This window comes from Notechis scutatus, chromosome 1, assembly GCF_049901735.1.
Source record: "Notechis scutatus isolate UNSWTSFEM ecotype Mainland chromosome 1, rNotScu1.2, whole genome shotgun sequence".
In the NCBI taxonomy this organism is placed as follows: domain Eukaryota; kingdom Metazoa; phylum Chordata; class Lepidosauria; order Squamata; family Elapidae; genus Notechis; species Notechis scutatus.
Window position 1 is genome coordinate 315,723,031 of NC_142009.1, and position 16,548 is coordinate 315,739,578.

A 16,548-nucleotide genomic window follows, 5' to 3' on the forward strand; every position below is an offset into this window, starting at 1 on the left:
TCCTCACGACAGGCTATTTTATAACAGGCTATCTTCTAAGATCTGATCTAAAATCAGTGGGAGTTAGGAATGTTGCCACTATCTAATTTGAAGGGAACTTTTATGGAAGCGCATGCTGCTTTTGACTTCTTTTGCTAATTGACTTCTCGGATCTTGATAGAGTAAAAATCAATATTATTGCATATGTTAATTTTGGTTCCTATTATGGCTGAGAGTGTCCTTGGATGATGCTTCTCCTGCTACAATGGGAGGCCAAAGAAATTTTGTCACCCTGTAATAACCTCCCGGCCACTTCCTTGGTCTTGCCTGCTGTAGTAAGCAGCTCATTACAAGAGCTTTATCCTATATCACTTGACTTCATTACTTTCTACTTTTTTCGATTTCTTCCCTTTTTTCCTTTATTACTTTTTCTGATAGCCGAGGATGTCCATCACTTTTCTTGGACATATCAGGAGAGATTTCAGTAGTTAGGGGGACTGACCCTCCAAACTATGACCTCTTTCAGGTGACCTGATATCCTTTCCAGGTAGGTCTCCTTCTGTCTTGCCCAAAGTATTTTAACAATTATGCAGAGGTGGTAGTTTACTCACCCCACTTAAGGGAATGACATATTTTCAATCTCTTAGGGGAATTGAGAACCCCACAAACAAATTGGCCAGAAAGTCAAGCATTTGGCCAAAGCCATCTTTGAAGACACCCAGAAGAAGAAAGCATATCTTGAAGCCCAGGAAAGAAGAGTTCTTTCAAAACTGATCACTGGAGCTGCCCGTGTGGGCTATTGTAATTTGGGGATTTCACGTTTTCATCCCTAAGAAGCTTTCAAAGAGATCAGAAGTCTCACAGCCAGTGGAGAAGGAAGCATTTCCTAAGAATGTGAACACAGATTTCCTGGATGGTCTACTTTTAGTTCCAAGGGTGGCTGAAGTATTTCCTGTAGCCTCAAATCCTGCAGCAAATATTTCCTCTGCAGATGTGTTGAGCAGGGTCACTAGGCAGACTAGACCTCTAGTTATTAATCTGCCTGGTTATTAAGATCAGTAGAGAGGCCGTCTTGAAGAGACTCATCTTTTTGGCACACAGTATAACAGCACTTTGATTTATTAGATGGTTTTGTTATTTAATTGTTTTCTGAATCGGTTGGTAAATTCCTATATTTTGTTTTATTTTAATTTTCGTTAGCTGCCTCGAGTGCTTTCCACAGGAGAAAGACAAGGTGTAAATCAAATAATAAATAATACATCCAAGTTGCTATTAACTTTAAGCATTTTTGGTGAAAACGTTCTTGAAAATCCTTAGATGATTTCTTGGCTGAAAACAAGGACAACAAGGAAGCCTTTCCAGCTATTTCCTCAAGAAGAGTGAATAGCAACTTGCTTAGCCTAAGGTCACTTCCTTTCATTTTCTATCCACAACCAAAGTTACAGAAGGATCCATAATTTATTGTCATGAGTCAGATTATCAGCTGAAGCAGCAGGAATCTAAGGGTCATTCTTCATAAATGGACACCATACATCAAGATAGTCAATGAGTCTGGGGGTGAGTAGGTTTTGCTTATTTGCCTGGTACTAGTGTTCTAATATTCAGGCACCTGGGTGTTTCATATAGCGACATGGCTAATGAAGTTCTTCCCTGAAATTCCAGAAAGCAAAGCTCTTACTTCAATCCATCAGTCCTCTGTTTGCTATCAAAGTCATAGAATCATTCCCATTGGCAATAAGTTTCATGTGGCAACCTGAAATTCCATTCTTTTGGCTAGTCTTTCTTTATTTCCAAGAATCTTGTTTGTATGTTCATTTCCCCATCTACTGGAGGTTTTTGAGATTTGAACTGGGCCGTCATTCTCAATACACTGCTCTCCCATTTGACATGGCAACATAAAGATCCTTGTAGCACATCTTAGGACAAAGTTCATATCTACCGCTATTTAGATTACCTTCTCCTCTGTTCTCATTCTTTAACAGAGTGAGCAAGATAGTCTGTTGCTTCTATCATACCTTGGCTTCTGCATCAACTGGGAGAAGAGGCAGATGCCCCCGCTTAATGCCTGCAGCTTCTGGAAACAAAGCTGAACTATTTTGGCAGGCTTGGCCCTCCTCCCTTACAGGAATTAATCAGGTCAGTGATGCATGCCAAATGGTTGATATTCAGCAGCCCTAGGTCTTCTCGAAGGCTCAGTTCCATGACCAGGGCTCACTCATACTCCCTACAATAGGCATCATTTTCCTTCTTGAGAGGAGAAGCAACAGGAGACCAAGTCATTTATTCCACTGAGACCACATCTGAAAGTCTTTCACATGATGGATAGACATCCAAGGCCCTTGAAAAGGGTATATTTCTTTTTGGAAGTTCTTTTTCACCCATCCTAGTGGCCAATGCCAGCCTTCAGGGCTAAGGAGACTTGTGCAGTGAATGTTGTTGGATTCACTAAAATCTTATAGACTTCTTGGAACTCAAAGTAATAAGGGTAGCACTCTGCAATTCTGAGAAACTCATGAAGGAGACCGCAACAGTATTAGAATAATCAGAGCCACATCTTTCATCACTCAGTAAAACATGTCAGGGCCTCCTTCAACTTATTCATTGACTAGCCCAGTGCATGGAAGCTTACAGTTATATTGTCTGGTTCATCTACTCTTCAGTACATTTGGCTATCTTCTCTACTACTGTCCCCTCGGTGTTATATGCAGGGCAGCAACATGGTCCTCAGACTAGGTTGAGCTTTGTGAGGTAAGTAAATTACAAAGGAAGAAGAGTACAACTCTTTTAATTCACAAGTTAAAGTTGACATTTCTTTCAGGAGAAGAGCTTTGCAATAAGTAGTGCTTTGTAAGTTTGCTCAGTGAGTCATTCAGACCCTTTTGAGGACCATTCTAACTTCAGATAAGGATATCCTCCTTTAAGTAAGAAAATGGAAATTCCATTTTGTTATGAAATTCCTTTTTCTACTAGGAATGAAAACCTGTTCCTTTTCTTTCAGTTGTGGAGTTTTCCTAAGAAAGAGTGTTCTCCATAAAACTTGTATTTACACCCAGGGGTGGGATCCGACAGGGTTAACTACCAGTTCAGTGATTTACGAGGTTCAGTGATTTACGATGTGCTTCCCTGCATGCTGCGCGCGCCTGTAAATTGTCATCAGCCTGGTGCCTGGACAGCTGAGCAGCGCTGCATGCCAAGAAGCAGATTTGAAAAAGTACTTTTTTCCTGCTTTTTTAACTGCAGCTGTTCCTCGCATAGCAGCCGAAGTTGAAAATGCAGGAAATAAAGGTCAGGTAAGAGCCTGGGCAGGCAGATGGGCAAAAACATCAGCAGACATAGAACCGGTTCTATGTCTGCTGCTCTTCAGAGCTACCGGTTCTACAGAGGTGGACAGAACCGGTAGAAACCCACCCCTGTTTACACTGTTTTTATTTAATTAACCTCACGCTTGTGGAACTATTTTTTTAAAATAATGTTATCTCTCAACTGCTGGAAGCTTGGCTTTTACTTCCATAAAAGAGAAAACTCTTTTATCTTCCTTACTGGAATAAAAATAGGAGCCTTCATACTCTTCATACATGATAGAAAAAGTGATCCATTCCATTACATATTGAGTCTTATTCCACAATTGTTCCACAAAAATTGTATTATGCGTTTTTATTATAGTTTCTTGAACAAGTCTCAGTGGTTAAGTTACCCTAACCCTAAACTATAAAGTACTTTGCTATTATAGATATGCAAACATACCTGAGGAGGGATACTAGAGTTGTAGTTCATAACGTCTGGAGTGCTCACCCATGTTAAAGGATCTGTGGTGATTCGATTTTAAAAGATTGTTGACTGAAAATAACTAAGATTGGAATGAACCAAAGATCTAGGTACTTATTGATTGCTTCTTATGCAGAACATGTAGGGTTGTCAATCACTATGGAATGAATGGTTGCCCTCCTGAAAGATCTCAAGGCCAGTTTGGCGATAGGTCATCCTAGAGAAAATCTGTGTACATGTTTGCTAAAGAGTTAATACTGACTTGATGGCATGCAATTAGTTGTTGTTAGTTTTGTATAAATAGTATAGGATACCTCATACACACCAAAAATGTAGCAGTAGATGTTATAAAATCCTTCAAATTTCTTTGATCAAGAAAAATGTATGTTAACAATATAATTCTATTTACTAGGGATAACTTCAATTTTTGAAGCAAATTGCTACTATTTGGAATACTTTTCATATTTTCAAAATTGTGATTGATAAAAGATTGATAAAATTTAGCATTGCAGTCATGAAAGATGGCAAAATAATGTAGACAGCAGTGTCTAGGAAAGATTCGTTCACAATGTTAGAAGAGTTAGAAGAACTCAGTCAGGTACCACAAAGTTTGCAACTTAGTCTTGTGAATGGGCAGGTGTATAGTTGAGGAAGACCCGAAAAAGGGCAGATTTGTACACTGTTACCGGTGGCATTGATGACTATAATTTCTGCACTATTATGCTATCTAGTTGGTAGTGAAACATAGTGCAAGCAAACAATAGTTTCTGGTAGTGAAACATAGTGCAAGCAAACAATCAAATTCTGAGAGCACCAAGAACTTCACTTTCATCTCTCATCTCAACTAACTTGGTTCCAGACAAACATCACAAAAGAGAAAGTAAAAAAAAACAGACTATATTTGTTTTTCAGATTACCACATTAAAAACTCTCCTTTTCTCTCCCTGCTCTGCTGTTTCTTCTTAACACATCAATGGCATACTCCATTTGAATGCTCAGCTAATGATATTGAAATATCTGGGGTGGATTTTGTGCCATGACTTAAAGTGAATTTAAGTGAACATTTATATTCCAAGCAGCTGAATATTTTAGGATGAAAATTGTACACTTAACATTTATTGCTTTGTTTTTCACTTATTAGGCTAACAAAGAATTGCTGGAACAACTGGAAAGAAGGTAATGAATCTGGGAAATAACTGACCTCTAATCATTTTTCAAATTTACCTTGCTGTAAATCTGTATCGCTGAGGGTGGGTTTCTGAACAGATTTCTGAAAAATATGGCTTGGTATAGAGATGTTCTCATCCTTGACATTTCTATGCAAAGCAGAAATTGGTAAATTGTGGTTCCTGAAACTTTAGCTTGCATTCTCCCAATGTTATACTGATGATGTTTCCAAAATTCCAGCTACACAAATTTCCCCCTATTTTCAGATGTAAAAACAACCTCATATATATTTAAAGGAGGCTTAAGATAATTGGTGAAAAAAAGAAATAAACAAGAAAGAAGGACATCAAAAAGAAAGGCAACATCATTAGCTTCCATCCACCTTCACAAAGTTAAGTGTGGCCTCTGAGCCATTTTCCCTGCAGTAAAAGAAATTGGGAAAGTAGGATGGGAAGGAGCTGTCTGGATGAAGTGATATTTTGAGGAATTAAGGCTGTGTTATAGCTGGTTCTGTGAAGACTATTCAGTGGTAAGCACCCATGGAGGAAATGTGCATAAAGATGTTATCCTGATTATTTTAACCAGTTTTGAATAGTTGTCAATGTACATGTTCTGCACTTCAGTATTACAGATAAGGATGACAAAATAAAGACGGTTGAAGAACTCCTTGAAACTGGGCTGATAGAAATGGCAAATAAGGAGGAAGAATTAAAGGTAATGACTTTATGAATGTTACATGGCTTACTTCTGAGTGGTGTGGGAGTGTGTAAGATTTCATACTGTAGTACTTCAGTTAGCCATGCCAAGTTGCATAATATACGTGAAGGATTTTGTAGGGTTTGGAATGAGCTTATATGTGGACACACAACTCACATATAAGTATCCACAGATGACTACTCAAAGAACTGCACTTACAGACAACTAATTGCTTCTTTTACTCCCACTGACCCTTCTGCTCAGAGAATTAAGACCTGTTACTATTCTTTATGCTGGAATAAGATTAGGCCTTCAGAGATTTTTGTGGTGAGGACATCAGTGTGTCATTTGATACTGTGTCATTGAGTGCACTATATATTGTCATGCTGGACTGCCTCAATAAGAAGGTGTCATTCATGATCTCTTGTGGTACACTTATTTAACATTTGAAATGTGTGCCAAGTTCTGGTAAGTTTTGCAGTGTCCAGGGAAAAAGTGTAAAGCATTCTTCTATATTAAAATATTATTCCGACGATGATGGTGATGATGATAATAAAAAAGGTGGTGAAATATGTACTGAGGATTTACATTTAATCACATTTAATTAAATTTATATTAAATATTGTTTTTGAGGGACTATCTATGTTGCGTCCATGGGGTCGCAATGGGTCGGATACGACTTCTCAACTATCAACAGCAATCTATGTTGCATTGTGCCTGCTTGGCCAATTCAATCTGGCAGGGTTGTTGTGCTTAAGTAACACTCTCTATGGGGACTGAAGAAGGACCCCTTTTCTGTCACAATGCCTGTCCTCTGGAATGAGGCTCCCCCAAGATGGCCCCCAACCTGCTGATGTTTCCAAGGGCCTTTTGAAAACATGGCTCTTTATGTAGGCCTTTGTTGAAGATGACTTTGACACAAGTTGGTTTTTCCCCCCTACAATCTGCTTGTCTTCCTGCCATTTTATCTTCCTTATTGTTTCTTGTTTTTAATGTCTAGTTTTAAATAATTTTTTAAATAATTTAAATAATGTTTTAAATAATTTATAAACTATAAAAATAGTTTATAAATTATATAATGTATAAATTATTGTGTCACTGGGAGTTGGGCAGCATATAAATTTAATTAATAGCAACAATTATTATTATTTAAAGATCAGTAGCAGTGTTGTTGTAACTCTTCAATATAGAAACTGTTTTGTTTGTAAAGGCACTGAGAACAGACAACTTATCCCTGAAAAGTGAAGTTGAAAATCTTCGGAAAGTACAGACTGAGCAGGTATATCTTATCAGAAGTTTTTTTTTAAAAAAAAATCCATCTTCAAATGGATTGCTGGTAATTATAACTATGGTATAACATTTTTCATCTATTAGTATCCTGCTAATTATAACAGTATCCCCCACTGGAGAATTGTGGTGCCGTAACAATGTTTTGTTTAAATTAGCTTTGAAGATCTGGCTTTTCCCCCAGATGCTAGGTTAGGAAATGAGTCCCCTGTGAGAATACTAGTTTCCTTTGTTTTACATTGTTTTGATTGTTCTTACTTTGTACACTACCCAAAGTTATTATCAGTTAAATAGCCTATATAGTTGATTTATAAACATATTTGTTGTATGTCTGGAGCATTTTGCTTGAAACTTTTGGATTGTAATGTCCCTGCTCTAATTTGATAGTTGTTGTCACATCTTGCTTTATTATATCCTGTGAGGTTTTTTTTGCACCCAAAAGCCAGCTAGACTCTGCATTATATCTTTTATGTAGAAGATACATGGTAGAGATGTTACTGCAGTTCTAAAATATTATTGACATTTTGAGGAAGGCACAATACTCTGGTTGCTAGTTAATGTTACCAGGCAGAGAATTTGTATTGTAAGCTAAGCTGTGTTCAAGGGTTACGCTTGGAATGTAAGTTCATTTCGGACACCAGTCTGTATTAAATAAAATTGCTTGGTGGTAGGATATATGCCCATCATTCCTAATATACTGCTTCTAGGGCCCATGTTCCAAAAATCGGAAAGAAGGGAAAACTAGATTCCAGTGGGATTCAAATGTGTCATACACCATATTTTTCATAAAGAATCTATGGAGTTAATTTGTTTTGTAATTATAATTACAATACTACAAATACAGTTGTAATTCTATTACTAATTTATCTTAGTAGATCAATAAAGCAATTCATTTATTAATTAATTTCACAATTAATAAAAACTAGCTTCATTTGTGCCAAGTAATCATTATTATCCTTTGAAGCATCCACTCAAAGTGATTTGAATTTTTCCTATTAAATGCCGATATATTTTTACCTTTTTCCCCAAAGGTATCATTTGCATCCTTGGTAGAAGACCTGCAAAGGATGTAAGTAGCAGCATGACTTCAATTTTAATACATTCTTAATGTTTACATTTTGTTACTATTTGAAATTAAAATGGATAAATATTGACTTTAAAATTCTGAACTATATCATATATAAAATGAATGTTGCATTTGGTATCCCAACATTTACCCCACTCCAAGAAACTATACCTTTTTACATTTAAAAAAATCTCCAGTCACCTAAATATTTGATCTGTGAATTTTTCTGTGAACAAAAGATTTTTGTTCAGGTAGTGGTCTATCTCTCCCCCAAGCCCACACCCCGCATTAATCCTTAATTGTTAATGGTAATCTCTTAATTGTAGATTGAAGGAATAATAACTGATTCAGCTCACTGTGTCTGTTCATACTTCTAGGTGGATCATAAGCTTTTTAACAGATAGGTGAAGCTAGGAAAATTACATGGGCAACTAGCACAGGCACCCTTCAGGGCTATATGCTCTTTTGGTTGCTCTTCTCTATACCAATGATTACAACCCTCTGTTAAAGTACTGAAGTCTCCATACAATGGTCATTGACCTGATTCAAGACAGTGATGAGTCTGCATATAGATGGGATGTTAAACAACTGGCCATGTGCTACAGCTGGAACAATCTGGAGCTGCACATGCTTAAAAACTGTAGAGATGAGAGTGAATTTTAGGAGGAGCCCTTCTTTTCTTCTATCTCTTAACTATATTTGACAGCACAGTATCGGCAGTAAAGTTTTTGGGTTCTGCAATCTCCCAGGACTTGAAATGGACAGTTAATATTAGAATCATCATTTAAAAAAGGCATAACAAAGAATGTTCTTCTTGCGTCAGCTCAGGAGGTTCAGATTGCCCCAGGGGCTGTTGATACAATTTTACAGGGAAATTATTGAGCCTGTTGTTTATACTTCTATAACTGTCTGGTTTGATACCGCAACCAAACAGGACAGTTATAGACTCCAATGGATAATTAAGATCGCAGAAAGAGTAATTGCAACCAGCTCACATTCCATAGAAGACATGTATACTGTGCAGGTTAGAAGGAGAGCTGAGAAGATATCTACAGACTCCTCACATCCTGGACATAAAGTGTTTCAACTCCTCCCCTCGGGACAGCATTACAGGGCATTGCATGCCAAAGCAACTAGACACAGGGACCCATGTAGTATGGCTGTAGTATTATCACTTACTCTGATGATGATCTTTACTTCCTTCTCCTTTTATTGGCATGATGATGATGATAATTCTTTTGCTTTGCATGTTCACTGAGAGCTTCTGCACCGGAGGCAAATTCCTTTTGTGTCTAATTATATTTGGCTAAATAAAGTATTCGGTTCTGTTCTAATTTGAAATTCATTATTGGAACAATTTAAAAATGCCCTAAAATTGCTATGGCTGAACTTTAAGTACTCTTTCAATAAGTATGAATATTTCCTACATGTACTTTTTGAAATTGATTTTCCATATACTGTCTGTTACTGTATACAAAAGCACACTGAGATATGTCAAAATAAATGTTTCTTTTAAATGGAATAAACAGGATATTTCTTTACTATCAAGCATTATTAGTTCCTCCATATCTAGGTTTTTGTTTGCTATTGTATTTATTAAATCCAATTACTGTTGTAGAAATATTACTTGCTTTCCACCATGCGGCATTTACAAACTGCTTCCTGATTAAGCTCTTTCTTAAGAGTTCTAAGTTGTATAAGAACTTATATATTTAAAGTTTATTTTCTAAAATACATTCTTTATATCTGCATTTTCAATTTTATGCCTTGCTAAAGAATTAGTGAAAAAGATGGAAAGATCAAATCTGTGGAGGAACTGCTTCAAGCTGAAGCCCTTAAAGTTGCAACCAAGGAGAAAACCCTTGGGGTAAGTATTGGATCATTTGTATGTTGATGCTCCATTATTTGTGGCATTAACTTGTGAGTGTGTTTGCCCCTGCACTGCATTTTAGTCAAATTTCTTTTTTGTAACATTCTCATTTTGTGTTGTCTCCATTATACAATTTTGTATGTTTTGTCATTGAAAAGGCTTTGGAACAGGAAATAGAGGCTGTGAAAGAAGAACTAAGAAAGGCCCAGCTTGAGAAGGACACTCAGGTAAAGCCGTTATGAGCTAGAAGCTGGGTGTATTTTACTTGCCATTGTTCGTCCCTCCACATCTAAGTGCTTCTTTGTTAACTCTCAGTAAAAAAAGTTTTATTTCAGTTTTTGCTATGACACTTAAAACAATGAATCATATAGGATTGCAGTATTTAATTGATATTTCAATTCGATTAGGAGTACGTTGCTGAAAATGGCCTCTGCTAATGTTAAGCAGTTCTATATTCCCCAAAAAATCGTAGAAAAGGTTAATCAGTATGTATGCAATAGGAGGAAGACGTTTCCTAAGATAATATGTCTTGTCTACATCTACATCATGTAATCGTTATGAAAACATCATCTAAAGAACAATCATTTTTTGCCATATGCAAATTTAATTCATCAACTCAAGCTCCTAACATCATTGTCATTGTTGTTATTGTTTACCGTCTCAGTCAAGGTGATGTAGTGACTATAATGTTGAACTTGGATTGGGAGGGCCCAAAAATCATTGACTATATGTCAGTCAATCTTTCTCAGCCTAGCCTACTTCACTATCTTTATTGCAACATAAAATTAAGATTCCATGAAAGCTACCTTGAGCTCTTAGAAAAAACTGAGAAATATAATATATTTTTATTTAAAAGATAGACCTAGTATTTCCATGAATTATACTTCTGAAGACTCACAGAAATGCTAGAGATGTCATCCAAGAAGAATTTTAAGAAAACAGCTACTCTAAATGGTATTTAGAGATGCCAATATTGTAATACACTTATATAAGTCAATAGTGCAACTGCATCTGGAATATTGTATGCAATTCTGGTGGTCACAAACCCAAAAAGGATATAATAGAGCTAGAGAAAGTTTAGAAGAAGGCAATTAAGATAATCAAGGGCTAGAATAGCTTCCTAATGATGAAAAGTTGTGCTATTGCAGGCTTTTTAGTCTAACAAGGCAACTGAGAGGGGACAGGATTGAGGTGTACAGGATTATGCATGGATCAATAAAGTCAGCAAGGAAAAACTATTTCCTCCTTCCTAAAATACAGGAAATGGGGATTACTCAATAAATAGAAGAATCCTAGAAGAATCAGGATAAAAATATTCTTTTTCAAATAACATGTAGTTCAATTTTAGAATTCAGTGCCATAAGGTGTTGTGCTGGCTACCAGCTTGGTTGGTTTCAGAAAAAGCTTAGTTTGATTTCTGGAAGTCAAGGGACATATTGTTTCAAGACCTTTTCATTATTGCCCATTATTTCTTTTGTCTTCCAGAACACATTTTTAGTCTTACAAAAATGCTCTTTTTTAAAATAGTCTGACTGCATTTAATTAAATTCCCAGGAGTAACATTTTACAGAAGTGTCAAAGTATTCCAAAAGACAACTGTATATATTTGATATCAGCACTGTATTATGGCTTGCTATCTTATTTCCCCACCACACATGAACTTATGGTTTATCATTATTCTGCACATTTCTTTTGACTACATATATGTATATTTTTTCTGTTAGGTGTCATTTGTTCAGGAAGTTGAAGATCTTCAAAAACAGTAAGAGTTTCTCATAAGAATTTAGGTGTTTTCTAGGAGTCTTTTTAAATAGAATTCTAATGCAATATAGTTCTAATTTTAATCATGTTTATCATAAACAGTTGTTGCATAATCTAGAATTGGAAAACTATGGTAAGGCTATGATAAGTCTCTGATTAGAGGTTAGGTACTAAAATCAAAGTTATTATTTTAACAGCATGTAAAGATATTAAAACAGCCTACCACAACAACTGCAATTGTCTGTTGGTCAGGATAATTAGTTTATCTCCTTTGGAAATTAGGTACCGCTAGAAAGGAAAGTATAACATGTGTGATTGGTTGAAGAGATGCCAAGAGAGGCTTCAGCACCACTTCTTTTAAAGACATTGACAATTTTCCTTCAAGAAAACATTACTCACCTGCCATATACAGCCACCCATATCTTCTCTGGTTGCCCAAAAAGCCAAGTGGGGCATGGATCTAATCCAATGGTGGCATAGCTCATACTACAAACCATCTTTTATAGTTCATCAATTTTGTGAATTCATAAGAATCCCAGATTTTGACACAAAATGCTGGATTCCCCACAGTAGACTCTACCCTATTGGTTTCCAGACTAGAGTAGGTATCACTGCTCAATCAGAGTTCAAAAATACTTGCCAGGTCTAGTAGGCCTACTGTGCTAATAAGAGTGATAAAAAATACATGAAGTCACTGAAATATCAGTGAAATCCAGTTCAAGAAGGGTTTAGGCTTCAATAGTTCTCTTTCCTTTTTAAAAAATGATTTAAAAAGGTTTCCTTCAAGCATGAGTTTATTCTTGTGCTTTTCCTGGCAGTAAATTGGATGTATTGCCATTGCCTTTTTGTAAGGTTTTTTTTTAATTTCCCAAGCTAACCTATAGCCCTTGTATTTCTGGGAATCTGTTATCTGAATACCAATCCAGATTAATTCTCAATTTTTCAGCACTAACTGGACATCATGGGGATTCTTCAAAATACTTATTTACACTGTTAGTTTTGCTGCTTTTTCATTGCTCTTACCCATTGTTCTTGGTATTCTGGTGAGATGCTGACTCACGTTGCTGGCCTTGTGATCATGCCCTGAATTCACCACCTGGCTTTTTTCTCTATGAAGACATATAACAATTGATGTTGCCTTTATTTATTGTCTGCTGTTTATTTATTTAAAAAGCCACCCATCTCACAAATGTAACTTTTATCTTGTTCTGTCTTGCAGACTGAAGGAGAAAGAGGAACATGTGAAGAGTGTAGAAGTATTGTTGAAAGAAAAGGAGAGTGAGATTTCGAAGAATGTAGAATGCCATCAGGTATAGTTGATAAAGCTTTAAAGTTCAGCAAGTGATCTTAGATATTTTGTCACATTAACTTTCCCCTGTCTCTTTCCTGCTAGGTTTCTGTTGCTACTTCTATTAAAGATCACGAGGCTATGTAAGTGAACAAAGTGGAACTTCCTCCACCGTTATCTATTCTTCCACATTTTGACTTGGGGTAAACTCTTGATGAGTTGGAGTGTGAATGAGTAAGAGAGACATTTCATTGTACTTAGTATTGGTTGGAGCAATTTTTTGTATTGGATGATGCCCTCTTTCTTGAAGACTTGCTCTTGTATCGGGGTAATAAATCTTCAAATGAACAATGAGAGTTTCTGGCATAGTAGGTTGCCAGATTAGTCAAAGAAGCATGACAAACACAATTAGTTGGGAAACCTGAAAAGCAATCCTGTCATTAAAAAAATGTTTTCATATCATTCAGCCCTGCTTGCTGGCTAAACGATTCTGCTTTAAGTAATTTGCTAAAGGGTTCTTTTTGTTTTTTTATGAGTAATTTTTTAAACCATGTTCCACAGGTTGAGAGAGAAACAAGAAGAAGTGCAAGAAATGGCAACATTATTAGATGAGAGGGGAAAAGAAGTTGCTCACCAAAGAAAAGAGCTGCAGGTGCCTGTGATGGCTTTAAGAGGAGCGGGAGGGGTATTATGAAGTGGGCAGAGAGATTTAAAACATTATCCTCTCTTACAGGCTGTACAGGAAGATAATAGGCTATTGAGAGTACAGATTCAAGAAATCAAGCAGGAAAACAGCAAACAGGTATTTCTCCAAATACTATGTTAACAGAGTTAAAAAGTGACAAAGTAGATGTATTGCATGCTCTCTTCCTTAGGAGTCACTTTGAATAAAATCAGTTAGCTGATTGAAATTACTATCGGCCAAATCTCATATTTGGCTAGATAAGAAGAAGGGATTTTCCTGTCTATTTATTGGAATAATGGGTCTTATATATGTCTTGAGCCTCACAAAGGTTTAAGATACTTAAGAACCCATTTTTGCTCTTTGATTTTCCCAAATTCCCCCCCAACAAATTAAACGACAAAAAAGATCCCTCATTCTGACATATCATAATGCTACTGGCCCAGTGGTGTCCCAGAACACCATAAAGATAAAAATAAAACTGATCAGAAGTAAATTAGCTGCAGGAAAATTGAAAGAACACTTCTGTCTTCTGTGGTGGCATTAGCATGAAAAGCAGATAAATGTCCAAAGGTAAGCTATATATTGCAATAAGTGTTGCTCCAATCATTTGTGTGCAATTTATGGATTGGCTTCCAGGCTCCTGGCATAGAGAAAATTTTTGAGGTGGCAAATGGTTGCATGTCAAATACTGTTAAAGCTGGGAAAATTTCCACTGCATTTCAGTTAAGTGATTTATGGTCCTCTGTTTCAGGAATCTTTGGTTATCAGGAATGAGCAACTTCTACAGCTGTAAGTTATTGTTAACTTATTTGAGCATGTCTTTTACATGGGTATGAACCACAATATTCTTCTGGATGCTGCTTCATTCCCATTTCCCTTCATTAGTTTCTCTTTCCTCACCAATTTAGCTACATTGTGTATTCATAGTCTAAATTCACTGGCATATCCTGGAAAGCTTTATAAGCCTCAGCAGTTTGTACCATGATATATGAAGCTGATATATGGCTCAAGGCAGTGGCCTTGAACACCATTGCTTGAAAAACAATATTCAAGTTGTACAGAAATTACTTATCTTCAATGATAACTGTATGCGTGTTTCCTTGGACATGGTCTGTTGCATTGAAATCAAACATTCTTAAACGTGTTTCAAAAAAACCACATCAATATTATTTTTGGCTGTCTAGATATATAATACAAAGATATTGTCCTACCTGTGCTGTTCTGACAATTTGTGTGAGGAAAAATAACTTCCTTGGCATTTAAAAATGCCCCTTTAAAAATTGTTGGTATTTGACATTCACTTGTAATACTCCTAGTTTTATCTATGACTTTATGTTTATTATAACAGTTAAGAGACATTGGTTTCTAGTGGTGCAGAAAGCTTGCATTTTATTTACTTGTGAATAAAAGCTTGCACAGTTCATATCCTTTAGAAAAATGTATTCTGCACTCAGAGTGATGTTGCAGTGTAACATCACTCTGCTAAACATTTTGCTAAAATACTGTTTAGCTGTTGCCAATTAAATTGCACAAATGTGTTAAATGTATTTAATAATAACTGTGTGGCATTTATTATAGTTCTATGGCATGCTTCCTACAAATTGCTCAGGAGAATGTTGATGGGCTTCTTACTAGTTTTATCCTCACACTCACGTAGGGTAAAACAGTTGAGTAATTTGTTGAAAATTACCCAGAGAATAGGCACATAGAGATTTGAATTTGAGTCTCCCTTGATCTTAGTCCACTTTGTGGATCAACATAATGGTATGTAAAACCAATTCTGAATGCAAAACATCTCTACTTAAAGGAGGCAAATCCATCATCTGAAAGCTAAAATCAAAAGAAACTTTTATCACTCAGTGCACAGTTGCCATTAATTGTGGTGTCACTTTGGGCTTCTAGACACAAAATGACTCTTTAGAAAAAAGGCACTTTAGGAGAAAAGTAGATAGGGAAAGAACATATTTCAGAGATTTCCTGAATTCTCATTAAACAGTCTAATTTGAAAAACATCAGGTTTACTATGAGAATAAGATGTATTTATGGGGTGTATGATATGTTGCCTTCTACACTTAGTGGAGATGCATGGAATAGCAACCTTATGGCCTTGGAAGGGAGATTCAGTCAGTAGGGAAAAGAAAAATGCTTTATACCAGGGGTGTCAAACTGGTGGCCCATGGGCTGGATGCGTCATGTGCAGGCCACACCCACCCCAGCTCTGCAAATAGGAAAAACATCGCAAAATGTCATGTGACAGCAATTTGACGCCACAAGTTTGAGACCCGTGCTTTATACTGTCTGTGTCTCCATTTACCAAATTTTGCATCAGGCAGAGGAGAAAGTTAAGAACGATTAACTAATAAAGTAATTTGCAATTTCTGCCTTCTTGCTTCCAACTGAATCCATCAGAAATGGGATTCTTCCTCTACCTACTTTTAAAAGAGCAGATTTTCTAGTTCTCATGATCCAAAGTGGAATCCTGAATATATATATTGACAATGGACGGGGGAGGTCAATTGTCTGCCTTTTCTGTTGAAGAAACAAAAGCAGGCGTGTACTTCACAGTCCCTGTTTTACTCCCTTCTACATGGCTGTGACTTTGCCTTTTCTTGTATGGATTTAGCATTTCTGGGAAAGAACAAGAAAACACCAGTCTTCAAAACGAGTTGGACTCCTTGAAACTTGCAGTGGAGCAACAGAGGCAAAAGAACGACGTAAGTAACTCCTTCTACAATAACTTTTGGACAGACGGATGTTGAAGGAAGCCCACCTTGCGTACCTAATATTCTCGTCCTTGAGGTTTCCTTGACTACAGCCCCATTTTCCTCAGCATTCCCTGTGGAACTCCTAGGAGCTATAGTCCAGCATGTCTAGAGGATTTCTTTTACCTTTTATATCATGTTTTAATGTTATCAGTTGTTTTAACCTGACCATTTTTTATGTTTGAATTTTACTATGAAACACTCTAAGATTATTTTGATGCG

At 36.5% G+C, this 16,548-nt stretch overlaps 1 protein-coding gene across 50 annotated transcripts in view; it reads left to right on the forward strand.

Moving 5' to 3' along the window:
* The window catches only part of KTN1 (kinectin 1), a 94,215-nt gene that overhangs the window by 50,432 nt on the left and 27,235 nt on the right, over positions 1-16,548 (forward strand). For all 50 annotated transcript variants that reach the window (XM_026670199.2, XM_026670197.2, XM_087952381.1 and 47 more), the window contains 13 exons: positions 4,886-4,920; positions 5,535-5,625; positions 6,818-6,886; positions 7,926-7,963; positions 9,737-9,827; positions 9,989-10,057; positions 11,555-11,592; positions 12,811-12,901; positions 12,985-13,022; positions 13,441-13,531; positions 13,613-13,681; positions 14,316-14,353; positions 16,188-16,278. In XM_026670199.2, the coding sequence (XP_026525984.1) occupies positions 4,886-4,920; positions 5,535-5,625; positions 6,818-6,886; positions 7,926-7,963; positions 9,737-9,827; positions 9,989-10,057; positions 11,555-11,592; positions 12,811-12,901; positions 12,985-13,022; positions 13,441-13,531; positions 13,613-13,681; positions 14,316-14,353; positions 16,188-16,278 (849 nt within the window). The remainder of the gene's footprint in view (positions 1-4,885; positions 4,921-5,534; positions 5,626-6,817; positions 6,887-7,925; positions 7,964-9,736; positions 9,828-9,988; positions 10,058-11,554; positions 11,593-12,810; positions 12,902-12,984; positions 13,023-13,440; positions 13,532-13,612; positions 13,682-14,315; positions 14,354-16,187; positions 16,279-16,548) is intronic.